This window comes from Nothoprocta perdicaria, unplaced genomic scaffold (genome assembly GCF_003342845.1).
Source record: "Nothoprocta perdicaria isolate Ctin4 unplaced genomic scaffold, notPer1 scaffold_8, whole genome shotgun sequence".
Classification (NCBI taxonomy): Eukaryota; Metazoa; Chordata; class Aves; order Tinamiformes; family Tinamidae; genus Nothoprocta; species Nothoprocta perdicaria.
This window is the reverse complement of record NW_020456087.1, coordinates 9,390,705-9,417,338: the sequence shown is the minus strand read 5'-3', so window position 1 is coordinate 9,417,338 and position 26,634 is coordinate 9,390,705. Positions and strand designations below refer to the sequence as shown.

The window sequence follows — 26,634 nt, the reverse complement described above, 5'->3', positions numbered from 1 at the left end:
CTCCAGCTGCTGATGTTGTCTAACGCAACAAATTAAGTTTCACAGCATTAGGCAAATTTTAACTGGAGTGCTTCACTAAGCCACTATTGCAACTGATAGGAGCCACCTGGGCCCTGGAGTTCAAGCCTAGGTCTGAAAACGTCAGCCAAATTGAAGAAGTTTATAAAGCATAAACAAACAGAAATCAAAACATAAAAGTAAGCCACACAGAATATCAGCATCCAATTGTGAAATATGACTGATTTAACATCCTGTCCAATATAAAAACAAATATTTGGGGGGTGTGAATTAATAACTGAAATTATAACCAAAACAAACAAATGAAATGACTTTATTCAAACCAAACATTTCCATGGCTCTGTGCCAAAATTGAGGATGGCAACCAACACGAATGTCTCCGGTCGCATGGTCTAGTATTTTTCTCTGCCACTGGTTGCCATGTAATGAGAGCAGAGAATCTTTGCTGTTACAAGACTAACACAAACTGAAATGGCTGATCAGAGCAGGAGACTTATGTCCAAACTTGGACCTTAGGAAGAACAATACAGACAGCTTGAGGAGCTCAGTCTTACAAAAAGATGTTATGGGCAGTGATCAGAAAGAGATTTGAAGAAGGGATCCCAAGGCTCAGCAGGAGCTCTCAGAGGCAACTAGTTTACAGTTCTATCACCAGCTTCCACAGATGTTCCGGTGTTCTCCTCTCTTCTCAGCAGGTCCTCCTCATCACCTGGGTGTTATGGGGAATATGGTAGCATGAGCAGTCATTGCTGCTTTTCCCTTTGCTCCACACTTGAAGGCAATGCCTGCAGTTCCTCACCTGGTGTTCACTGTTAGTCCTTCACTGTGAGTAGAGGCTGGAAGACACAAACACACAGAGCCAAGTTTTTGAGCCATCAAAGGGAAGTATATTGTGCAAAACACTGCTGCACTGGCCCGCAAATCTCAGAATTAGCCACCAGAAGAAATCTGGTCTCCCTTGACAGAATCTCTCTCTATAGTATGACACGAGAGCACAGATCAGTACAACAGATGTAACTTCATGAGCTACCACCTGAAAAGGAAATCTTGGTGTTCTTCTCAAGCCTAGAATACCATTTTTACTATTTCCCAATCTTTTCACATACTTGTCTAGCAGTTCTGCATCCCTTACCTCATATCAGCACGCTTTTGTCTCTTGCTTTCTTTCTCTGTCCATTACTTATTTGTTTGCATAGGAATCCTTAACCTCGGCTTCCTAAAGACTCTGAGGACATGGGTACAGGAGAGACGAGGGTATAAAAAGCATGAGGTATGTCAGAAAGTTCATGCTCATCTTTGAAAGGCATGAACTGTTGGTAAGAAAGAGTTTTCTTCCTCCCAATATTAAAGAGTGAGATTTTAACTCTACATACTGCAGCATTTTCCTACTTAGGCACACTACAGAAAACATTAATGTCGGCTTTACTTCTTTGACTTAGGAGTCCTTAGACATTCCTTTAAAAAGAAAAATCCAAAACACTTAGAAAAGAACAAGTTTATTTTGGACAGCTTGCATTTTATGGTTAATCGACTAGGTAAAGCTCGTCCTGTACATTTAGCACATCAGCTTGCCATGTGAGCGACAGTTGTTGAGAGCTATGTTTATTAAAAATATTGCTAGATTTTTAAAAATATGCTCTCCTTGAAAGCCCAGCATAGAGCCAAACATCACAGAGCACAAAGGATCTGGAAAGATGTTTAGGGAGCAAGACTGCCAGCTGTGTCACTGCACAGAAAGGCTGGAACACAAATTAGGAACCAAACTGTCAACTATGTGTATTAAGATAGGATGCCAGTCCAGAAACCTATCCCTTGGCAATTTGCTGATATTAAGGAAACAAAGGCACATGAGAAAGGCAGCCAACTTCAACCTCATCTTCCTGTTTTGAAGAGACTTTTGAGTCTTTCTTTTCCTACAGAAAGGCATAGAAGAGTTTGCCTTTTCTCACAGATTGGCCTGGAATCACTTTGTATGAATTCTTCTTGCGAGGCTACCTTGCAGACCCAGTGCAGAGATGGCCACTCCTATGTCTACATAGAAATAGGTGGATTCCTACCGTAAGGGCAGCTTGTGGTCATTGCTGCAATTCAATTTATTTCATAAATGTATACACTTATGTGAAGTTTTATCATTTCTAAGCTAGAGGCGAGTTGTCCATCACTCCTTTCTAGAAGTTTGGGTTCACTAAAGGGAACAGAAACCTGATACTGGTCAAGAAGTGTTGATTCTCTGGTGAACATGTTCAATGCAGTGAATAACCACATATAACAGAATGAATCTCCTTCAATTTCTGCCTGACAGGAGGTATTAAATCAAAATATCTGTTTGTATGTCTTTCCACATATTTACATACTATTATGTCACCCATGACTGTACCTCAAAAATATTAATACTTCTGTACTGAGAACACAAGGAAAAAATACGATTTTATAAATATGATTCTGAGTCAGGGGAATATCATAGGAGTAGTGTAAAGAAATTTATGGCATATCAGCACTATAAAATTCAGTGCCATGGAGACTTTCCCAGCACAGCTTAGGTCAGATACCAGCACCTAATCCGCCCTACTTCCAAGCAGCAGGAATGAGACAGAGCAGAGCACCAGGCTGACGGACAGCACTGCTCAGGGACCTGGGCTAACACTAGTCTGGGCTGTTTCATCAGACCCACAGTGAGCCTGGGAGAGAACTGAGAAACGTGCTCAGACCTCCTCATCCAGTGTTAAAACCTGGAACTTCCTTTCTCCCTGAAAAGCTCCAACAATCCTAGAAACTCTGATTTCTTATCCCAAAGCACAGAGGGAATTTCCAACCCTAGATTGGTGTCCAGCCTTCTCTCGATAATATATAGCACAACCAAGAAAGGTGATAAATGGATAGAGTTTATTTATATCCTTGGGTGAGCGACACCAGCAAGCCAGGACAGCTGCCACCCGAAGGCCGAACTTTCCTCCCCCATCTTTTTTGGCACAGTTTCAAGTTGGCTCGTTGGACTGCGTGAGCAAGGGAAAGCAGCAGGTTCCAGCTCACAAAATTCCACCTGGGAGGCAACAAAAACAGGACACACACAACGGCATTCATTCGAGTGAAACCCCCTTGTATGAAAGGAGCAATTAGCAGCCTCATTAGCAAACGCAGATGAAGGTGTGAGCACTTCCCTGCCCTCCACGTCGCAGACAAGACACCGGGTGGGCTCCTCACCCCGACTGCTAGTACCCCTGTGCACCCAACAGTCTTCTTGCAGCTCCTCACTCCCTGGTTTGAGGTAGCACTCTCTTCTCTGGCTCTTCCCCACACATTTCCTAACTCCAGACACTTTTTAGCCTCTTCACACACATTTTGGCTTCTATTTTTAGTCCCAATATAAAATAATGCCAGATGAAAACAAAATCCATTTTGGATGAGTAGAGTCATCCGCTCTTCAGGTAGCTTAATGCCAAGATGCGAGACAGAAGAATCCAAGGAATTACATAACTTCTCCTAGTCTTTGCACACCTGATTTTCAATGCCATTTCCAACAGAGCAAATAAATTCAGGCAGCTCACCATCATCTCACTACTGAGCACACACAAAGCTCAGCTCCAGTCGGGCAAAAATGTTAACTGCCTCAAGCCATTACTTATCCCATTTAGAAATGTCTTTGTGTCTCCCAAAAGCAAAGGATCCTAAAATTCAAGCTGTGATCGAGTTCTTAAATAAGGAAGCCAATTTCTAGATTTTACTTTTCTTCCCTGGTGTTCCAGAGACTTGGAATGTACTTTCAAGAGAGTGTGACCAGTAACCACAGGAAAATGTTCCTTCCTTTCATAGAAAAAAAGACAAAAAAAAAGCAGGCTGTTCTCCCAAGTTAAGGAATAAATGTAATTTCAGATCATTAGTGAACATAACTCTCAGTTCTAGCTGAGAGGTGGTGGCTGAGTTTGATTTTATCTCATTAATATTGTTTGAGAAAGGGTTAGAACTCCACTTTTGGAGAAGAGCCTCACACTCTGCTGAGATTTAATGAGACCTTCACACAGCTGTCTGATAAGTGGATAAACTCACACAAATACGAGCATGTCTTGCTGTTAATTTTAGAGCTGTACCTTGATGGTGTCTGTATTCTAAAGGTAATTTGACAGAGATGTTAATATTATCTGCTGATTGTTAGTCACACAGTAATAGTTCCCCCTCTCATCCAAAGAGTTCCGAGAAACGTGTTAAGGAGAAGATCTTTCTTTTCCTCTTTTCTCTTTTAATCTACCTGGTGCTACAGGCTAATCTGAACTGGAATAATTACCTATTAATAATTATAGCAGGAACTTTTCCTCCTTGTTCACCCTCTTTATGGAACTGTAGATGTCAGCAGGGAATACAAAGAAGCTCCTGGATGTTTCTATGATACTTGCAAGAACAATGGTTTTAGAAAGATAATTCTAAGAACAAACGTGAAACCCAACACCCTCCATTATAACTGATTCTTTGTCCTCTCTAAAAGGAATACACAACAGCAGGATTCACCTCATCTTTACCACATCAAATTCCACTTCTTTCCAAAGTATGATGAAATGGCCTGTGTTTCTCAACAACCCTTTCTATGCAGGCAGCCAGCAATAGAGGAGGGCAGAGAGGCTGACAATGCTCTTCCTACTGTTGCCAAAGGCTGTATCGGAAGGCAAAAGGCTGCACTGGAAAGGTTTGATCCAGTGCTGGAATTCAGACCACTCTTCTCTTTCAGCAGCTTGCAGAGGGCTTCTCATCCAGACAGGAGGTTCTCGAAAGATTTATGAGGAAGAGCTCATCATTATTCTCTTCCTAAATGAGGATAAGCTCATTGCTTATGACATCAAAAGTTGCTCTTTCATGTCATAAGATACTTCATATGCCTGAGTAGCCCAAGTAAGCTGAGGTTGAGGTTACTCGAGGTGCTCCTTTGAAGGTCACCTTTCAAAGTCAAGGCCACTTGTGCAGTCAGTCACGGCAGTGACAGAAGACCAGAAGGGTGGCAAAAGAAGAGCTGAAATAACAGGATTAGCGGGAGGGAGGAGGCACAGTGCGGAAACTCGAGGGATTTCTGCTTCCAGCTGCTCCTGATGAAGGATTCAGATACTGTCAGTGTGGTGAGACCGGCTGAAACTGTAGCCAAAGTTCTTCTAGGGAATGTGGTATCAACATAAAAATAAATGCACTGGTGCTCAATACTTAACGCCTTCCGAGGCTGCGGAGAGGCTGGCAGAAGCTGCGGAAGCCTGGCCGGGGTTGGGCAGCTGGGAATTCCACCGTAGTGCAGCAAATGGCTGGAGTCTGACACAGGCCATGCCGAGTGGCTGTGCTACAAATCCTGTTGCTCCAAGAAAACCAGGCGGCAATGGCTGGTAAATGAGTCTCCAGACTCCGGGCATTTTCTGTTGTTAGATCTAACAAATAATACTGAATTTCTCTCCTTGACTTCATATAAAAGAGTCTGGATTTCAAGAATAATACTCATCTAAGCAGCACTCTACCTGACCACAGCTGCTTGTACATTCATCTTACCTGGACTGGGCATTTGGGCACTTCTCCCCACCTCAGCCTAAAGGGAAACACTAGAAAACGAGAGAACAGCAGCCTGCCTTCTATGCGCGTGAGGTCAAAACAGCTCAGCAATCCTCATATTCTTCAAGTAGTTTCTTGGCAGTTTAGGGTCCAATTCCAAGCCCTCACAGATGATGATACATTTTAATTTCAGAGTCTCATACTGTCAGGAGGTGGCATGCAGAAAGATATGGGGGCCAGGTGAATGCCTCAAGTAAGCAGACAACAGTGCATCATCCTGCAACCAACTCAGGTTAAGTACTCAGCAAGCACAGGGAATAAAAACAACAGCATGCCTAGCTCAAGAAGTTTCCTCACTAGCTCACTAAGCCTCACAGGGACTGAGTTTTGACCCTAATCTTCTGCAAAAAGTCCTGCCAAGTGAATAGAAATAAATAAAAGTTTTGGGTTCATTGTTTAGGACAGACCAGACAGAGAAATAAGAATTTATATGAATTAGGAGCCCTCAGTGCTCTCGGATACTGATGGAATATTACAACTTTTGCCTTCCCGAGTCAATAACTCCAATGTTCTTTTGTCCCATCACACTCAGCTGAAAAGCCATGTGGGCTTTAGCAATATAAACATTAGCGCAACAGAACTGCATCGCTGGGAATGAAAAGGTGAAAGTCCTGTTGAGTCTGGAGCCAGGCAAAAGTCACGCAAACTTTTAATCACGATTCATAGTTGTCTGTAATTATATAGGTTATTAGCACATTATTATATTTTCACCATGGGAAAACAGAACCCTGGAGGGAGTCTTTGTTCTGAAGCTTAAAAAAAAATAAAAGAAATAAAAATCTCACAAACACTCAAGAAGTTGGCAGCAAAGGAAAGGGAGAAACACAAAGAGATAGATTTCTCTCATAGTTGCTGTTACTTTTACAAATGAAATCAGCCAAGGTCATTACCTTGTGTATCCACTCCACAACCGCACCGAGGGGTTAACTAAACTTTCCGACTGTTCCTGCATCCTGGCTCTTGCTGCGGACAAGAGTTGAGCTCAGGAAAAGGAAAGCTGCAGGGCTAGGCTCTTCTGTTTTCATAGAAGTTCCCTTTGTTGCCTCTTCTCCTTAAAACCTACATTTTGTTGGCATTTACAAATAAAAGGATGAATAACAAATATAATAAATATCTAAGTGTATGTGGCCTTCCAACTAGCTACAGAACTTCCTTGGTGTTTCTTGCCAGTTGTTCAAAAGCTAAATTCTGGTGGAGGACAGACATTTTTAACCTAGAACTTGACTTGCTTGAGGAAAATAATTTAGATATTATTCACCCAATGCTACAAAGGAACAAAAAAAAAAACCCAAAACAAAATAAAATAAAAATGCAAGATGGAGCAACTGCTTCCATATGCTTAACATTGTTAATATAGAGAAAAACTGACCAACACTTAGGTTTCTTCCTGAACCATATGAGCTTCATAAAGCCAGCCTGGAATACTTAGCTTAGCTGCTACTCAGCAAGCTATAATGAAGAAGACTTGGAAAACAGAGGATTTCTCATCATTCTATTTCACTAACAGTGAATGAATTGTTAAATTCCATGGAACAGAAAGCAATCAGAGTAATACTGGGGGAGCCTCAACGTTCCTCAGGATAAAAATGCAACGGGATTACTGTCCTAGAGTTTATATTTCAGAACAGACACACGAGTACACCAGCGACTGTGGGTGCTCAATATCAGTGCAAAATCGTATCAGAAATATTTTGAATGATCCCTATAGGTAGCAATTCTTAGTAATTTTTAATAGAATGTATCCTGTTCAATTCAAACTTCCAAGAGTTGAGAGGAAGGTTATTACACATAAACCCCAAGTGATAGCTCACAGATTTAGAACTTTAAACCTTCCTGTCCGTAGGTACTCCTAAGAACTACTTGACGGAAATGTTGACTTTTACTCTACATCATCTTTCACCTGAAGAGATCTGAGTAAATCCCTTCAGCCTTTCCTATAACCAGTACCAACCATCAGGGATCTGTCTCCTGGACAACCTGGTTAAAAGTTTCCATACTGCCCAACTCTCCCTTCCTTTGAGTATCACCCTTGCTGAGCCAGCACTCATCCAAAAGCAGCTCCTAGAGCACAAACGGTGAGGAATGGGGTACAGCTCCAAAGCCTGTCTTGATACAGCTCCACAGCGCCAGATACACCAACACAACTTCCCAGTGACGGTGACTTTACCGGCCTCTCCCACTCCAAAGTCACACAAGGGCCCAGTCCAACAGTGTGCAAAGGCAGACCTATGCTACTCAAATGACTTGCTCATTCTTCCAAGATGTTTTCTTCACAAAACCTGCCTGATACAATGCTATGAAATAGCTGTACCAACGCTCAAATTAATTGTCCCACAGGGTTCTATTAAATGAAGGTCTATTCAAGTTTCTCAGACATTTTTGATCATTTATGTTTATTTTTATGCAGAGGTTCTGCCTGGTTCCTCTTTTAGCTCCCCAACTTTAAGAACTGAAAAGCAGCAGGCCATCTCATTTATTCTGCAATTTGCTTTATGAGTTGTATTTTCAGTCTCTCTAGTTGCTATGCAGGATACTAAATACATGTGGAACTGTAATCCCAAATAAGCTGTTGATGAGGGAAATCAGGGCTGATTGTAAGCAATCAATAGAGAGAGTGAAGAAGAAAAACAGCTGCTCCTGCAGGAAGGACCAGAGCAGTCTGAGACGCACAGACTGGGCACAGCAGTCTCTGACGCATACCAGTGGCTTGGTGCAAAGCTGAAGAAAATATCATTCCCCCCCATTTTCCAAGAACAAACACAGTTTTGCTCTACTTAGCCCAATCACTGCAGTATTTAGCACTATTCCTGGAGCTAGATGCGTCTCCTAAGGACAAGAAAGCTTCCAGTGACCTATCTTCATGATCCAGCCTACCCATAGTTAAAGTAGGGTTCTATTTAAGCTCTGCCATTCTCAGTTAAATGCACGTTCAATGCTTTTTTTTTTTCTCTTATTTTTTTCTTTTCAAATTCAGAGACTGTAGCCCAATGCAGCTAGCAGAATCCTACAGAAAAATAAAAATCAAACTAAAAGACCAGGAAATCATGAGGTAAAGTTTGCAGTCCTCACAGGATGCTAGGTACTCCTGGAGAGGGTGATCCCCCTCACCTTTGTTATTCAGCCTGTATTTTTGTTGCAACACTTGTTATTGCTCTCTGCCATCAATGTTATTACCAATCCTCATACTTGCACAAAAACAGAGGTTAGAAAGGCACCCTCCTACTGCCTACAGTTGCTGCACACACAGGTATGAACAAGAGTACCCAGAGCAGAGGCAGAGTCTCCAGCAGAGGTTAGAAGTTACAGGACATGGTAGAGAGCTCTGAAAATTATAAGAAAGGCAGCACAAACATCTCCATGTAAATCCACTCAGCAAAGCAGTGAGATCATATAGAGAGATCTACATTTTTACATTTACCAATACATCTATATGTAACCTGGCTTTACATACTGTACTAAAAACTCAGCTTAGGCTACACAGCAAACCAGAACTTTTCCCTCATCTGCACATATACTAACATTTTGACATTATTTTATTTATTTTGATAATTCCATTATACTCCGTTCCTACATTTCATGTTCCAATGCGCTGTAGGGTCTTTTTTTTTTTTTTTTTTTTATTGACCATGGCTATTTACCCTATAAAATCTCTGGTAGGATGGCTGGAGTTTTTGGCAGGTGGTAAAGCGTGGGTGGCAACTTGGAACTGCACAATATGTGCATTAGCCGAATGTTTGTGCTAGAGGATCAGCAATAAAATCATTGACAGTAACACTGGAAATGTCATCTTTAAGTTTCCGAGCTAAATAACCACGAGATGAACGAGGCAGTTCACTCCTGTGCAAACTTCTCCTTCAGCCTTTGAAACCACAAACAGAAACCACTGTATTAGTGATACCCAAGTCATGTTTTCAGGGTTTTCACAGCAAAATTAAAGGTCAGAAACACAATTCTTTCAAAGCATGCTGGAGTGAAATTTGGCTATATATTCCATCACAGCACCACCACAAATCACCCTAGGGCATGGGCAAAATACCATGCATGACTTAGGGATGTCAAGACTAAAATCTACTGAAAATGGTTCTGCATCGATGAAAAATGGGTTGGCTCCTCATTTCCTGCGATTCTACCATCAGAGACTTTCCAGATAAAGTAATCACTAGGGAAGGATGAAGATTTGATTCTATAGTTTCCATGATTTTCCTTTGCAAGCTTCTACCTCTAATGATTGCCTTCGCTATGCAGCTGATTCACAGGTCTCAATTAAATCTTTCTGAATTAAGGGGCTTTTCTGCAAGAGCAAAGAAAAATGTAAAGAATGTCCTGGCCCTTTATAAAAGGCTAGACTCAAACAACAGAGCTTCTTTGAGCCAAGGCCCAAAGCAAAGTGGGGCCATTTTAGCCAAGTTTTTCTTTTTTCCCAGCCATAGTTTTAGGGATCTTCTTCTTCCAACTCTATGAAGTTCAGGCTTTGCTCCCTTGATTTTAATCTTTTTCCTCTCAGGAGGAATAAATTCCCCAGGCAGATGATCCCAAGCTGTTACCTAGAAACCACTACATGCCGGGCAGGCAGCTGTGTTTCTTTCTTTGCTGAGAAGTTAATTTTTTCTCTGTCAGTTCTTAAGATGAAAGCATCCCAGCATCGGCCTCTTCCCCCTTCAGGACTGGCACTCACCTGTGGAATTTGTCCCTGGCTCGCAGGGTGCAGCGCTGTTAAGGCTGTTCTGGAATCCGTTTAGCTGCCTTTCCATGGAGGTCACCCTGACAGGCAAAAGCATCAGATTAGACAGAGATGAGAAGGGAAATACCAAGGAAGAATAAAGGTCCTGAACAAAAAATAGAGTGTTGTAGTTTACATAATTGCACTAGGGCTGCAGCTATGGAGCTGTGTGAACACAGCTTAAAATGGGCAGCGACAGCAAACAGCTCCAAGCAGGCAGAGGGAGACAGATGAGCACACAGCCACCACCAAGACTTCCCTGCCCCTAAAGCACTTAGTTGTTCCACCTATCTGGGAAGCTGATTTTGAAGGATGAGATGGGAAATGACACTGGACTGCAAAAGCACAACACAACCAGTAAAGCTGTTATCACCTTACTCCAGTGGTTTGAGGCACAGTGACTAAGCAATACATGGAACAGGACTGCACACAAGAGGGTTGGTAAATCATATGATGTTGAAATGGAAGCGTTGCACTTGCACCTCTTCTCAGCAGAGGCAACTCACTGAGGCAAGATTTATTAATTGCCTTAAACGTTGAGGGAGCCTCAATCTCCAAGAAGCCAGTGCCAGTCCTCAAACAGGTATTTCATGCAAATACACCTACATTTAGCTCAATATTTGAGATAGAGTAAAACTCTTCCCTGGTGGGTGCAACTAAACTTCCTGTGTTACAGAGATGGATTACTAAAAGAAGTCCATCTCTTCCTATGTAAAAATGGGCTTACTCATAAGAGGAGTCAAAATGGAATCTATTCTGTTCTTAAGAGCTATAGAATCCATCCATTTATTTTTGGTTTGCACTGTTAACTCCCTTGCTGCTCTCCAGCCTAGCACTGTTCTCATCACTTTAGCCTTCTGCACTTAGCACTCTTTCTTCCCTGCCAGAATCCTTATTCCTTCACTCATTCAGCTCTGCTTTGTTATACAGAGTTACTCATCACTCTTTCTCAGGAGAGCCCAGTAACCTTCAATCCCCATGTGAGGCCCTGATGACTAACAGACCCAGGAACACGTGTGCAGTTTCTATAATGTTGCCTGAAACCTTTTGCCTTCAAATTTCAAAATTTACAAGTTGCCAGTTAACCAGGTGCTCCTGGCAGTTAAAAGGCCAGTGATGGACTCTTATATTTTCTTGCAGTTGGATCTGAGCAAAATCAATTGAAGTCCAGATGAGAAGAGGCAAGGGGGAGGCAGGGGGAATTTCCACATCAGAAATATTTGCAAAACATAGCCCCCTACCTCAATGCAGTCATAGTTTGAAAAGTATTGTCAAATGTGTTTATTTCCATGTGTATTGCCTCTTAGAGAGAATTCTGGATTTGTACGTATGGTTTCTTTTGCTGCTGATACTGGTCCAACTAGGAGCTGAGAATCCAGATGTACTCTCTAAGCCTCTTATATAAAGATTACATGCTCATATTTAGCTTGTCCATGTTGTTAATGCTGTATGACTTGGGGTCATCCTTCTCTAGATAAAATGAAGTATTAGTGGTTGAAAACATTATCAGGAATATCACCAAGTAAAACAAAAAGTTAACAGGAAAGAGTCACACTTCTACCTTTAAGTTTGCTTTCCCTCTAGAAAATCCCTTTCCTCCTACAGACTTGTATCTTTTCTTTTTTCTACCCTTACTTTATCTTCACTCTTATGGTTTCAACTATCACCTCCACATAGCTTATTCTCACATCTACCTGTGTCCTAGGTATTTCATCACCCTTAAGTTCACCCCTCACATTCCCTCTGTCCTAATGGAAATTCCAGTGCGAGAACATACTGCTTAAACAGAGTTAATCTCTCCACTTCCTTGTTCCTTTTTTTTTTTTTTTTTTTTTGGCTAAAATCCCACTGTTTTTCTAATTTCTCTGAATTTAATGTGTCATTTGTGCTTCCATTTCCCCAATGCAAACCATTGCTAGTTTCTCCATCTCTTCTTTAATACTCACAAAAACAGACTTTCCTCACTATCCAGTCCACTTAAATATCTATTACTGGCCTTTTTTCTTTTAGTCTTTTATACACAACCTCTCCTTGAAATTGGCACAGCCTTTCTTAATTCAGGCATTAAAACACTCCTAGGCTGCCCAGTCTTAGATTGCATATGTGGAGGATGCTTTTGAGGCACAGGTAGAAGACAAATCACATTTTCCTGGCTAAATTTTTAATACCTTTATAGTAACAATCGAGGTGGTTAAGATGCTGTGAAGGAACCTAGTGGGCCAGGAGGAACAGAAAGGATGGTGACAAATTCCCATTACACAATGCCCAAGTTTGACAAGAAGAGAGCAACAGAAGTGAAGAGCAGAGCCAGGGAGGCTTGTTGCTCTTGGACAGGCCGTCTCTGCCTGCGTATGATCCCAGGCTAGCCAGGGGCTAAGAACTACAGGCCTCATAAGCCCAGCTGTGACAGGGTGTTAAATCAAGCCACCTCTCTTACATGCATTGCTATTTCTGCCCAAAATGTCCAAGGGGCAGGCATCTGATTAACCCAGATGATCAGGAGCTAAAAAACCAGGCATGCCTCAGCACAGCAGTAGCCAAACGTGAAAGGGGTCCCAAAACAGTGACCTGCTTTTTCTCCTGCTGCCCGTCTCCTCCTCACACTGGGCCCTCAGCTTGTGTGTGGGATAGACCCTGCTCACTTGAGACACTTCACATGTGCCACTGAATAACCATGCATGGAAAAGACAGGAAACAAAGCAGAAGCACAGGATTTTACAGAGCCATTTCTGTGGTCATTCCTCTACTTTTTTCACAGTTGCCAGGCTGGGCCAGCCTGTCCTAAACCACCAGGATGCTCCCACTTCTGACTGCAGCCAGGGCATCACCCAGCTGTGGGATGGACTTTCTGAACCCTGCAGAAACACATCACCTCTACCTTATTTCTATACGGGTTACAACAGAGCAAAGCTTTGGATCTTCTACTGCTAGTGCCATTCAAAGCAAATATACAGAAGAAAAACAAGGTGGAAAGATTGTGTGTCAAGTTGTTGTGACTTCAAGAGAGTACTGAAAGGTTTCTTTCAGTAATGGGAATAACATTCACATCAAAATTCAGCACATGAATTTATGCTGTGTTGAACAACATTCCTGATAGTTTCTGATGTTCCAGTCTGCTGTTGGTAAACTCAATGTTCTTCCTGGGATCTCTCACATAACATAACATAACATAACATAACATAACATAACATAACATAACATCTTAATCTGAGTGCTTGATTTTTTTTCTCCCAGGTATTTCCTCTCTTTGTATATAGTGGCCTAGCATTGATGCCTGAATTCTTCTAAAATGTTTTCTTTGACTGACTGCTCTGTTCACACCTTGCTCTGCTTGATGCTGTCATAGTTCTTACCTTAGAGAGCAGCTCTCTAAAAAGTTACCATAGGAATAGTAAACAAAAATTTTTGCACTACTGTTACTTAGTCATTCTTAAAAGAAGAAAAATTTTCCTTTTATCTACCATTTGAACAAATGCACTCTGGCTTCTGACAGTAGAACTAATATCTATTTCTGCTTTGCATGCTGTGATCAGTAATACAAAGGTTCTGTATACCAAATGCTGCTTCTGTGGACATCTGCTTCGTTTTACACAAATGCTATTTCAGTGACCTCTGTCTCAAAACTGTGCTTTAGGCTTCGGGGACATCTGCTTCATCCATGTCTTACAAATGCTATTTTTGTGACCTCTTGTCTCACAATTCTGCTTTCAGTTATCAATAGGTCTCTTCAGGAACAGATGACATGGCTCAGAAACCTGCAAATACTAATGGCAACATGCACAGTAGAAAGCACACTTGGAAAGAAAGAAAGAACTACTCATGGGGGTAGCTGTTCAGAAACTATCTTTCCTTGTAATCTGAGCATATTTAATCAAAAATATGGAGCCCCATGGGATCATTTTATGGGGTTACATGTCTGAATAGATCATATATTAAACCATTCCTCCCAGTTGCTGTAGTCTTTTTCCACACCTTAATGTGGGCCCCAGTTTTCCACACCGGTAGCTTAAGGAAGGAGTCTGCTTTAGACATGATCCACTATAAAGTCAACCTACCACCTTTTACAAGTTGAGAGTCAGAAAGCAAGACAGAATGGGAGTAGAAAAGAGTGAATTTTCTGGCTCTTCCACTACTCTTTTTCCTTTATGTTCTAAACCAACGAGGTGTCCAAATTACAAGATAGTTTTTGAATTAGTCAGTAATGTTCATCTTTAGCATCTCATTCTGTTTCTAGTTGATTTTTTTCTCTTATTCTTTGCCTCCTCTTCTGCAGGCCACGTGTGCTGGCTGGGAGAGCAACAATAATGCATGCAAGGAGGAGATAGGTCAAAAATACAAAGTTGATTCTCATTTGTCTTCACAGTCCAGTCTCTGGAGAAATTCTACAAACAAGTTTGAAAAGAAGATTTTTATTAAGATGTTCAACACCAGCCAGGAGGTGCAAAGTGCAGATGGAGAAATAAGTCCCAGCTTACGGGAATTTAAGTAAAAAATGAGACACAAGAGTTTTAGCATCAGAAGGAACGAAATAAGATTAGTTTCAGTGAGTGTAAGTCTTGTGGAAATGATATACAGCACTGTGCCCTTCTTTGAGGAAAGAGGTCAGGAAAGCTGCCAAAGGGAATTAGGGGTGAACGCAGGTGGCAAATCAAAGATGACCTGACAGAGAAATGAAGCAGCCAAAAAGCCAATATTACATTAGATTTTATGGAGAGGGACAGTTGTCATGTTATAACCTAAGGATACAGCAGACCCACACTGAGAAAGTATAATTCTGGGTGCTACAATGCTCTGACATTTGTATGCTCTGACATAGAAAACTCTGACAAACTGAAGAAAATACAGTAAATTCAAGAGGCAATTAGTACTTGGCAGGTGGAACTACCATCTGAGGTTAACAAACTCTCAACAAGTCTAAGCAATACTAGGAATCTCCGAGAAGTAGAAGAATATTCAAAAGATGGAAAGTATTTGCAAAGGAAACTGTTTAGGGTGGTTCAGGATGGAGAAACAAGGTATAATAGCATGAAACAAAGGATAAATTCAGACTGTTCATTCTAATAATGAGGTTGTTTAGAATCTCATGGTGGGATTTCTGCCAATGGAGTTTTTTTAAAAGCAGACTACACACAGTGACAGAAGGTATAGAATAATCAGGGATGGTAAAGAGCAAGCCAGAGCATGCAAGGCATCTTTTTCATCTCTATATTCCTTTGAGGCAGAGGGTTCTCTTCACTCATTCTCCTCTGTTGATGCATCTCTGTTTTTTTCCCTGACAACAATAGATGGATTAAATTAGACAGAGGCACAGTAGTTTTCAAATGATCAGCTCTCAATATGCTGGAAGAATAGCTGGGCACTGCTGTTTTCCATGTAAGTGAAAAAATGTTACTGCAAGATCCCATGAATGGCAAGAATGGGTTTGGAGCCTTGTGCTCGAGTCTGAAAGGCAACTTGGAAAGTATTTCCGGAGTGGCTCCTTGCAGCCTTCAATACTTGGATTAGGTTTCTGAAATTCTAAAGGAATCTTTTGCTTTTTTTCCCCCTTCTGTGCATTTTTGGTGCTGAACTTTTTCCGGTTTTCCCACACTCCTGCCTGTCACAGAGCAGAAACCACAAAAATGCAGCAAAGTAAAGTCTGTCCAAGGAGCTGCAATTCCATCTCGCAAGGATAAACATTTGTTCTGCCAAGAAGTGAGCACAGCGCACCGGCATCTTCAAATACACATCCCTGCTGCCCAGCAGAGCAGCCCACTGACACAGCCTGTCACCTGCACTAACATGAGCACAGAAGAAACCAGATAGCAAATCCACTATCATCTACCTGCCAGACCTGATGCTCTGATTTGCACATGCTGTGTTGACAAAATCTACTAACACCATTTTCTTTCTGAATAGTTTTGGGGATATTACTGTGCTTTCTATTAAGACAATAAAAATACAGGCAGGCAACATGTGAATACAGTTCTGCCCAAGCTCTTTAAATCTGCCTTGCAGTCCTAGATTCAACCTCCACACAGTGACTGTGCCCAACTCCAAAAGTGTCTTTTTTCAACAATCTTTTATTAAGACCCCTCTCTCCTAATCAAGGTAGGAGGAGAACACAGAATAAGGGAACCTCACAGAGACCTCTTTACAAAAAGCTTTACAAATCTGGTTATAGAGCATAACACAGAATGCAATTTTTCCCCTTCAGCATTCAGACATGAAGCAAGGTCGATATATAAGGAAAAAACTAATGAAAGATTTAAATGTTGGAATTGCTTTAGACCAAGAGGAGACATGAAAGGGCTAGTGAAAGATAAAGATTAAAAAAAAAAACAGATCTGCTGTTCACATTCTCTTATAATGCACAAAAGGCATTTTAAGAAAGTAAACTTAAATTAAGCAGTGCAACACTTCATGAAGTACACTTTGTTTTGTTTTTAAATATAACACACACTAAAACCATCTACCCTATAATAACAAGAACTGTAATCAAAAGTTAAGATAAGTTTTTTCATTATCTACAGGTAATGAGGAAAATTATCATTAGGCAGAATATAAACACTTTAAATGAAATAAACACTTATGCTTGAAGGCATAAGTTGATCATTAAGTGTTGGGTTTATTGGGTAACTTGGCTTAAGGGCAGATTAGCATTTAAGGCTATATGTGTATTTTTGGCAGCTTCTTCTGACTCTCTAGATTCAAGCCCCCATCAAAGATTAAACATGAGGGAGCGACTCAAGTGTCTAAACACAGGTGTCAAGCACCACACTGCACATTGTCAGTTATCTGAGACATCTGCAGGGGACTGGCAGATAAAACACAGGATCTACACTGGACCTACCACAGGAGACTTCAAGCTCATCTGGAGCAGCAGTTGGAGGTCAGGTGGAAAAGCCCTGGGCAACCAAAATGGCATTAGTAACTTATATTTAAGTAACTGAATCCCACTCTGGATAAAACACTGATTCAACCTAGCAGTTTCTATGTGCTTATGTTTGTATAATGGTACAGCCCTGTTTACCTTAGTGGTACAAAACATGGAGCTTCACAGTAGCGTACACCTACTAGCCAAGTGACCAGTCCCTTTTTGTGGGGAGTGTCACTTCTTTGCTGTGGATGGCTGGGAGAAAAAACTTACTTGGAAATCCTTTGTGCTGCAGTCTTCCTGACCATTGCCTGCCTGTGGTTTGCTGGAGGCTTTGGGACCAGCTGAGAAGGGGCGCTCTGGGAGGGCATCACTTTCTGCAAACCGGCTGCCTTCGGGGCACCGCCGGCGGCACTGGATGTCTTGCGGGCAGCGGAGCCAGCTGACATCGGCACGTGGCTGCTGCTGGACTGGGGGTGATTGGCAAACAGAACCTGGTGCAAAAAGGAAACAAAAATACCACAGTCTCTCTGAGTACCACTGTGAGAGCTGACGGAGTAAGGGGGCACTTCTGCAAGGGAAAATGCCTGCCTGGTGAAGGGGACCCCCATGGTTGCCAAGCACAAACAAAAAGAGTTTAATGATTAAGTCAGTGAAGTAGTTTTAAAGTTGAATTTTACACCCTTGCACACTGGGACTAGCTGATAGGAAGGCAAACCAGCTCATTGCTGTCCCAGAATGATACCATTCTGGGGAAGAGGGGAAAATGTGGAACCCCCTCCCATCCCCCCCACCCCTCCAAGATCATCTCCAACCACATCAAAGGTGGGTCCCATCCTCAGAAAAAAATATATCCTTTGTAACTTTACCCATTTTCTGTATCTACTCTGCCAAGGTATTTTTTGCGTGGGAGTCAGAATTGAGACAAAGTCACGGGAAAGAAAAATGTTATAGGAATATCTTGCAATGCCAGTTCTTCAGGCCAGCTGTCTGGGGGCTCAGAATATCAGGAGGTTTTCAGACACCCTCCATGAATAAGGAATTGTAGGTTGGCAACTGACAGAAAGGAAATCCCAGTAATATGACAGAACAAAAAAACTGTTCCTATTTCTAAAGCAGGTGGGGGTGGGGGTAAGTAGGCTGGGGATTTGATAGAAGGAATAAAACAATCTGCATTTTATGAGACACTAGAGAAGGCAGCAATGGAGCTGGCAAGGCGGGGAGTGAGGAATGGCTCCCTGCGTGAGCTCTGCAAAACACTCAAGTCTCTTTATAAAAAGGCCCAACTTGCTCAGCGTTCTGCCTCATCTTTCCTCAAATCTAGGCAGATTCCCAGGGTGAAGAGACACCGGCAGCTACCACAGCCGTGTAGCTGGTGCAGTTTCATGGCTAGAGAGTAGAGAGAGGGATGAGAAGAGCCGAGCACCCACCAGTCACCTCCGAATGACCCTGGAAGCAGAGCCCTTCGCTGCAGTTGTCCCAAGTTTCTCCTCGGGCGCAAACCACCCAAAGCTGCAGAGAGTGGGCTCCCGGCTCCAGGGCAAACCGCAGCCCGAGGCCGGCCGAGGCTCACACGGAGACAGGAAAAGCCCCTCTCCCCCGCAATTCTCTGGCAAGCGGAGGGCACTGGTGTGTGGGAAGGCGGTGCTGACAGGCAGCGCTCGAGAGAGGAGAGGAAGCGCGGGAGCCAAAACAGGCCTGTTTCCCAACTCCAGCACACTGACAGGATCCTCTTGAGCTCCCCGGTCCTTATTAACCTCTCCCTGCCCTGCAGCTCTGCCCTAATTCCAGCTTTCCGGTTTTGAATAACTAGCTGATATAAATGCAGAGAGCTGGAATAAAACAGGGCAGAGAAATGCCCTAACCACAACTTGGTCAAGTCTCTTGCACTGTAGAGCTTGAACATTAGGGGTTAGGAGATGCCTTGCTGCCCCCCTTCTTATTCACAGGTCACTTACACCACACTGTGTTGGATATTACGGATACTATTTCTTTTCAGTTCTTTTTTTTCTTGTTAATAACATCCCTACGATGCATTCACTGCTAATCCCTCCCCTCAACATGCGTGGGCACAAGGTCTGTCACTCCGAACAAGGGGCAAACACAGACTCTTGCAACAAAGCCCCATCAGCAAAAGCTGGCTGAGACCTTCCTAAAGAAAGGCTGCAGTTGTTTTTCTTGGGGATAACGGACTTCCAAAAAGGCCTTTGTCTCCATGCTGTGCTGAGATCCTGGCTGCCTTCCAGGCAAGGATGGGGAGACTGGAAGCTGACACGGACCACGGCTTCTGGAGTCAGCTACAAAGCGGGCTGCCCTGCTGCGAGCTCCGGGGGGACAGGACAGGAAACCAGGAGAAGCTACTGTGCAAATAAAAAGGACAGCTGGGGAGAGCAGGGCCTGACCGCACAAAGGAGCGTCTGCAGAGGGATTTCAGGACATCCGAGAAAGCCCTCATCGCTCGGGATCCTGCAGCTCCGGATCTGCCGACAGGAGAAGCCTAGAGACAGAGGCCGCTCCGGAGCGGTTAGTGCCTGACTGCTATTAGCACTGCAAGGAAATGATCTGTAAGCAATCTTGCCTGACAGGCAGGCCGAACTCAGTGCGGAGGAGGTGTGCTTTCCTCACAGGTTCTTTGACGTACAAACCTGAAAATACTCAGAATTATTTTTTTAATATTAATTTTTATTTCTTTGAAAGCTAAAAATCACGTAAAATTCACTTGCTTCATTGTCCTCAGAAGCAGAAACATTTGAAAAAAGAAAACATTAAATCTGCTTTGCAGGCAGAGGATCCTAGACCCTGATAGAGAAAGCCATCTTCCCTAAGCCAGAGACTGAGGCAAGATTAAAAGTCAGAAGATCTTGACTCCCCACATTCACCCTTAGCTCACACCTCTCCTGCATCCACATCTATACATGAGCATCAATAAGTGTCACCTGCACAAAAATAGTCCTTTTAAATCAGAAAATCTCAAGCACATACAGCTTGTCATTACTGACAATGCATATCTAAACGTACTAGCAAGTAGCAAACAATCTTGGATGGCTCATGATTAGAAACAGGGAGGTACTGACTTTGAAGAAAAGCAGATATATATTAACGAGCCTCAAAAACAGAAAGAATGTTCCTGGCACTGATGGTCCCTGTATCTAACACCCGTCCCTAGCACAGAAACGGAACAAATGCTGCAAGTAAAAACAGGCTCAATCTGTGACCAGAGGAGCTAATGAAGCTCATTTCCTGTGCATCTGACTTGGGGCTGAATCTTACAGTATCTAATATAAAGTATGCCCAAATCATCATGGCCTGCATGCATTTGGGGCATTCTGGTGTGAATCTGCTGCTGTTAACTAGGAGTGGCCTCATGCTGCAGCCTTTGCCTTAGTGGGAACGGTAGATGAGTCTCCTTCCCATATCCATAACTCTTTATTTTCATGAAATTAAAAAAAAAATAAAAACAGCTTTGAGATTTCTATCCCATAGCTATTCAGTTTAAATGATATCAACAAGTGTGAAGATGATGAGACATGCAGCAGTGCATGGGAACTAACAGACAGACAACACACACGTGGAACCTGACTGCACAGGTCTGTGTAGCTAGGGAGCTAATTCCAAGGCACTAACACGAGAAACTGAGATGGAGATAAACAATTAATAATGTGGAGCAATTGATTTAAAAAACATTAATAAAACAATAGCATTTTGGATGACATTACAAAATAGAGAGAATCAAAAGGCTTGGAAAACCTTTGGAGCCAAACCAATCATTTGGTGCAGATTCCTTCAAATACTCATTAATAACATTAGTTAAATCAGTGTGGGTGCCACAATCATTGAAATTAACTGCCACTGTGTTAGGCATGATGAACACCTTGAGGCCACTGACAAATTAAAATTAAAATTCTCTGGTAAATTCTTGAAAAAGGGACTAAAGTACACTAAAATAGATTCAGTGCTTCTTTCCTTGTCCCTCTTGGTGTGTGGTTTATCTTTTTAAACCAAGAGCTCTCAGAAGCAAGCATGGGGACATATCATTACACTGGAAGGACGCTTAACACATCTGGGCGTTACCGTAACTCTAATAATAGCGACAGAATCAGAAACATGGGGACGAAGCTTCAGCTGGTCTAAATCAGCACAGACGACTGCTTTCGGAACAGTTGTTCTACTTTACTTAGCCTGAGGCTTTGACTCATCACTGTCACAAGATTCAAGTAGGAAAAATGGCAGCTAGCACATCTAGAGGGAAAATAATCTGGGGGAAAAAGCTGCAAAATAAGAACGAGACTGAAGGGTAAGAGAGACTGCAGATCTGACAGTGGTCCAATGTACAACAGTCCAGAAAACAGTTAATGGTGTTTAAGGCTGCATTCAAAGAGACCCTCTGTCCCCAAGCAGAAATAATACAGTTCTAGGAATATTAGAAATACTATTTTGAACTACTCAGTGTTCCTAGTCAAATCCCATAAACTCTAGGGAATTCAGGAAAATCTTACATAAGTCAAAGGGAAAAAACAAAAGTTTGCTAAACTTCACAAAACAAGGAGTAGTTGAGAGAAGATACCATTTTTAAATGGTAAAAGAAAATTATTTTGAATGAATTTAGCTCAACTTTTTATAGCATAAAATCAATTTCAACTTTTGAATGAAAATGTGATCACAAGTGACCATACAACTCATTAACAAGATTTATGCCTTGCTTAACATGACCTTATTTGATACAAATAGGACTGATGAGTAACATTCCACTATATGACTGATTTTTCTTCTTTTAATTTAGCTTATTTCCCATGTGAAATGTTTGGCATAAAGCTCTAAACCCGGTAGGTGCTGGGCTAAGCAGACAGAGCGTAGCCACACAGAGGAGGAGGAACCTCCCTAGCAGCTAATGGCATCTTTCCAGTACAGGAAACAATTAGAGAATAAACACCGATGGTATATTAACTGCCTTGCCAACTGCAGCAGCGATACTAACATCTAGGTCATAACATGTCACACAAAGTCTCTTTTAAACATTAAAAATACTGCTATAAACCTGTTTTCATGTCTTTTGTTTTGATTTTGTAATCCTTGTTCCCTGATTCTGTTGATATCATATTCAAGCCTCTTGTCTCCACCTTCCAACTCTGCCTCTATCTATTTTATCTCTTTTCTCAGACCTCGTGTTATATTTATTCCTTGGTCCTATCACTGCACAAACCTTTATCTATTTGTTAGACCCTTATCCAGCTGCACTTTTCTTCTGTGCCAACCCAGGCAATGAAATAGATCTTCAGTACCAGAAGAGATATTTCCATCAGATTACCCTGCATGAACTGCCTTCTACAAAAAGTGGAAAGTGTTGGTTATTCTTCTTCCTCCTCCATCTACATAATATTTTTTAATTCTAAAAATTGTGAAATGCTTGGGGGAGGAATCATCATTTTTAAGTGTCTGGCAAGAGTGGGTGCTACCACAAATGAATGGGCAATAAGTTCTCATGATCAGATATCTCCCCTGCATGGTTGGGGAGAATATTCCTACTACACAAATACTTGGCTAGGAACTTCTACCTGTGTTTCCCAACACATCCAGCACATCTCCAGGATATCAAACTGTGCTACTAATGATGCTACTTTTGTTACTTGTTCTCATGCTCTTCCTACACAGGGAATCAGTCCAGCTATCACAAAGAGAGGGGGGTTTATCACATTGTATGACCATGCCATGTCCAGGGTGTGCCTTCAGATATCTAATAAACGCATCCCAGCTACTGACGACCAGCTCGTCTGCCTTCCACACCATGACAAGTGTAACCATTAGGTCATAACCATTCCCCTTTGGGGGTACACTTCTTCAGCTGATGGAAGTAAACTTCCACAGTTATGAAGTTTATGATAAAGTGGCTCAGTCAGAATGACCACATAGCAGGGACGTAATTTTCTGACAATCATCCTGTAACTGTCTGGCAGCAGCCAAGATTAAAAACGTGGTCTCACAAGCTCTACAGCAGTCCTCTGGTTAAGCAGCTCTTTAATCCTGGTTAAGATTATTTGAAAAAAATCCAGGATCCACTAAAAAGGGTGAATTCAAGCCCACAAAGTCCTGGCTAAGATAAAGTCCTTGTTTGCCTCTTATCATTTCTTCTCCTTATAGCCAGGCTGTGATGATAGCACAGAATCTCCAAAACTGTCCTTCTAGATCTCCCTCCCCTTGCAGGGCTTAAGTTATAGGAGACACAGAAACAATGTCAAGATAGATATAGATTTTTTTTGGCTTTCTGCAATACACTTTCTTAGATTAGAGTAACACTTGCTGACTGTGTCCTGACTATTCTATTAGTGCTATGACTGGGCCAAGTGTAATCCTTTCCATTGTGATGAAGGCTTCTTATAAAAGACCCAACTGAGACTAAACTCTGAACATTACCAGTTCCATGCATCTTACTTCCAGAATCATACTAGGCTTTCCCCATTTCCAGCATCCATGCCAAGCTGCTGATAAAAAGAGAGCAGGAAAAAAAACATGATGCTGTATCAGAAAAGATCATGACAACTGGGAATCTACAGAAGATGGAAGGGGAGATTTGGTTGGCTCCAAAGTCCAGTGGAAGAGGGAATGTCTAAGAGAGGATCATTTCATTAAGATGTGGCTTGCACTACAGCAAGCTCAACAGCATCCGTGTTCAGCAAATCTTTCTTTGTTCGTGGCAGTTCAGAGGAGCCGGAGCCCTGCAGCATGGCAATAGTCTCAGTGCTGTAACTCTGACCTGCTTGGCTCCCGGGGAGAAGGGAGGGAGAGTGGGAAGGGGGATGCTGTGGGGGTGAGTGGAGTTTTAACAAAGAATCACTTTAACAGAAACTCCTGAGTAATGGCTCTGCCCTAGGCCAAGAATAACATCAGCTCAATGTCAGCAATTAGAAGAGGGCTCAGTCAGGCTCCCCGGCCAGCTCCAGCCTCCTCACAGGCACAGTCCAGCTCACAGTCCACTCTGGAGCTCTGAAGCAGCCTCTGCTGCCCACCCAGAGCCCCTCGGACGCAGATGAAAGGCCTCCTGCTCAGAGGGGCAGCAAACAGACTGGAGGTGGGGGAATTTGGAAGGGGAAACCACATGGCTGAGGGAGGGCTTTGAGAGAAGGAGTGTGAGGACCAAAGGTGGAAGTGCCTCTCCCTCAAGGCTCTTCGAAAAAGCATGGGGGCAATTAGACTGTAAGTCATTCTCATGGAGGCTGCCTAGTGACTCATCTGCTTCACAGGGGAGAGAGTGCGTGTTCAGACCTCTGAATATTAGTTCTGCTCTTGGTTTTATTGGAGTCCAGCCCTGCCAAATTGCCCAGCTAATAGGTTCCTCCTAACGCAGATCAGTCTCTTCTGTGCAGAGATTTATTCATCTGAAGACCTCCCTTTAACAGGGAAGCCTTTGGGCCATCAGAAAAAAAAAAAAAAAACCCAACTCATTTCCCTCACCATAATAAGAAAGGTAACGACAGCATCAATGAGCTCATTCTGACTTCGGAAGATTCCCCAGGCAGGGTGCAAATGGTATTCCAGACACAGTGGTTCGCTAATGTCATCTAGAAATCACGTAGGACATCCAGAATACAAACTCATTTTCCTATTTCCTCTAGCTCTTGGGTACGAGGAGCCATACATCTATCAGATAGCTCAGTGCACAGCAGTGAAAGATCTTTAACGTAACAGCAGCAAAATGTGCAGGGAGCCTTGAGCAGATTTTCAAGGCTGCAGGAAAAGCTCACACCTGGAATCAGGGTCAATGGCCACATCTCTTTCACACTTAAGGCTCTTAAAAGAATTTAACAGTTTAATTTAACATTAAAATTAACAGAATTTCTTCAAAAGGAAGATTAAGATTCTCCTACTTGATTTAAAACCTGCTCATTTGATGACTGCCCATGAAGACATTCAGGAGAACAAGTTGGTCCAGATAAGGACCTGATGGTGTCTCTTTGCCGTGAATGGATACAGGACACAGCTGTCAACACAATTTCAAGACCCGTGTTTGGAAACATTGAAATGCAGTGACGACCCAACTTGAAGCATTACCTGATACAACCTTAAATAAAAGCAGGAGTGATAGGATTACCTGACACAGAACATGGAAGTCTATAGAGAGTCATAATGACGTTTGAAGCACTATGAAGTGATACACCAGCATCAGCCCCAAACTGAGGCATTAAAGCAGGCAGCAACACGCTACTAGGCAAACAGAGGGTGCTGCTGACATAGTGAAAGAGGCCAGTGGCAACCACAGAATCAAAACATTATGAAAATCACTGCAAGCAATCTTAATTCTGTTGCTATAACCCACTGCAAGAGTTGCTTCCTCCACAAAAGCGACGCCACTTATGTTGGCTCCGAGCCGGTCCTGTAGGTCTAAGACTCAGCACCGCTGCCTCCCATTCTCCTTAGTTACCTGGTGCCGAACTTGACTTTGTTCCAACAGCTGTCGAGACTGAAGCTTCTGCTGCTGGAGTTGCTGCACAGCAAAATGGAGCTGATAGTTGGGATGGGCCAGCTGATTCCCTGCCATCTTGTTGTAAACACTGCTTTCCAACTCCCCTTCCCAGGAAAAATGATCACTCTCCGGAGCCCTGAGAAAAGAAGAGCCATCACATCTTCATCATTTTGCATATACCATCTCTTGCTTACAGGGCACTGCCGCTTCCTAAAGATTCCTTACTACCTCACCAGGTAGGAATTTGTATTAAGTAGCCTCTGGCAAATGCAATGCTTCTCACGGGTGCCATGTGCCACCAGTGACCTTGCTAAGGATTTTCTTGAATTCTGGACTGGGACTGTATTACCAGCCATAACTTCATACTTGAATGAGAATAATGGAAGAGAAAAGAGAGAGAAACCTCCCAAACTAAAGCAGGTCCACGACTGATTAACGCTAGAGAGAAGCAGACTTGCACAGAAGAGCTGAAGATTCCTATCATTAGGGAGACGGGTGTTTGTATTCAGAGACATTTTGTTAATTCAGCTTCATAAGGCTTATACCTAGTGTACATAAGTGGCACTGAGGGTGGAATGTAAGTCCACCCTCATGTAATATAACAAGTACACGTAATATAACACAAATACATGTAACACTCCCAGAAGAGACGAAGGGCTGGCAGGGCAAGGCTGCAGTTAGGGCAGATATCGCTTCCATACAATTACACATCAAAAGACCTGAAGGGACTGAACGTGGGTCCATTTCTTTCATCAGAGTAATGTAAGCCTAGCTAGCAAAAGCCTCCTGCAAAGAGGCAGGAGTCCTTACACCACAGTCACACAGGGTGGTACCTCAGCTGTGGCCTGCGATGTGATAAGAGCCAACAGGAGCTCCCGGCCTTGCTTTGAAGTTTGTAAGCCTGGGCCAGAAGGCAGCTACAGCACACGGCTGCACAGGGCCTAGGGGCTTTGCACAGAGCAGGTGGCAGAGTGACAGGGCCACGAGGTGGCCTGAGGAGGCCACGGTGTC

The 26,634-nt window shown here is 42.7% G+C and overlaps 1 protein-coding gene across 3 annotated transcripts in view; it reads right to left on the bottom strand.

Annotated features, from left to right (window-relative positions):
• Positions 1–345: 345 nt before the first annotated feature.
• Positions 346–26,634, bottom strand: part of TTLL5 (tubulin tyrosine ligase like 5) — a 121,219-nt gene continuing 94,930 nt past the window's right edge. Inside the window, exons 30-34 of one of the 3 annotated variants that reach the window (XM_026051817.1) lie at positions 25,582–25,759; positions 17,442–17,662; positions 10,268–10,353; positions 818–854; positions 346–727 (exon numbers count right to left, since the gene is read on the bottom strand). In XM_026051817.1, the coding sequence (XP_025907602.1) occupies positions 724–727; positions 818–854; positions 10,268–10,353; positions 17,442–17,662; positions 25,582–25,759 (526 nt within the window). In that variant the 3' untranslated portion in view covers positions 346–723. Of the gene's footprint in view, positions 855–10,267; positions 10,354–17,441; positions 17,663–25,581; positions 25,760–26,634 lie in introns of all 3 variants that reach the window. The other 2 variants (XM_026051819.1, XM_026051818.1) reach the window with 2 other exon arrangements.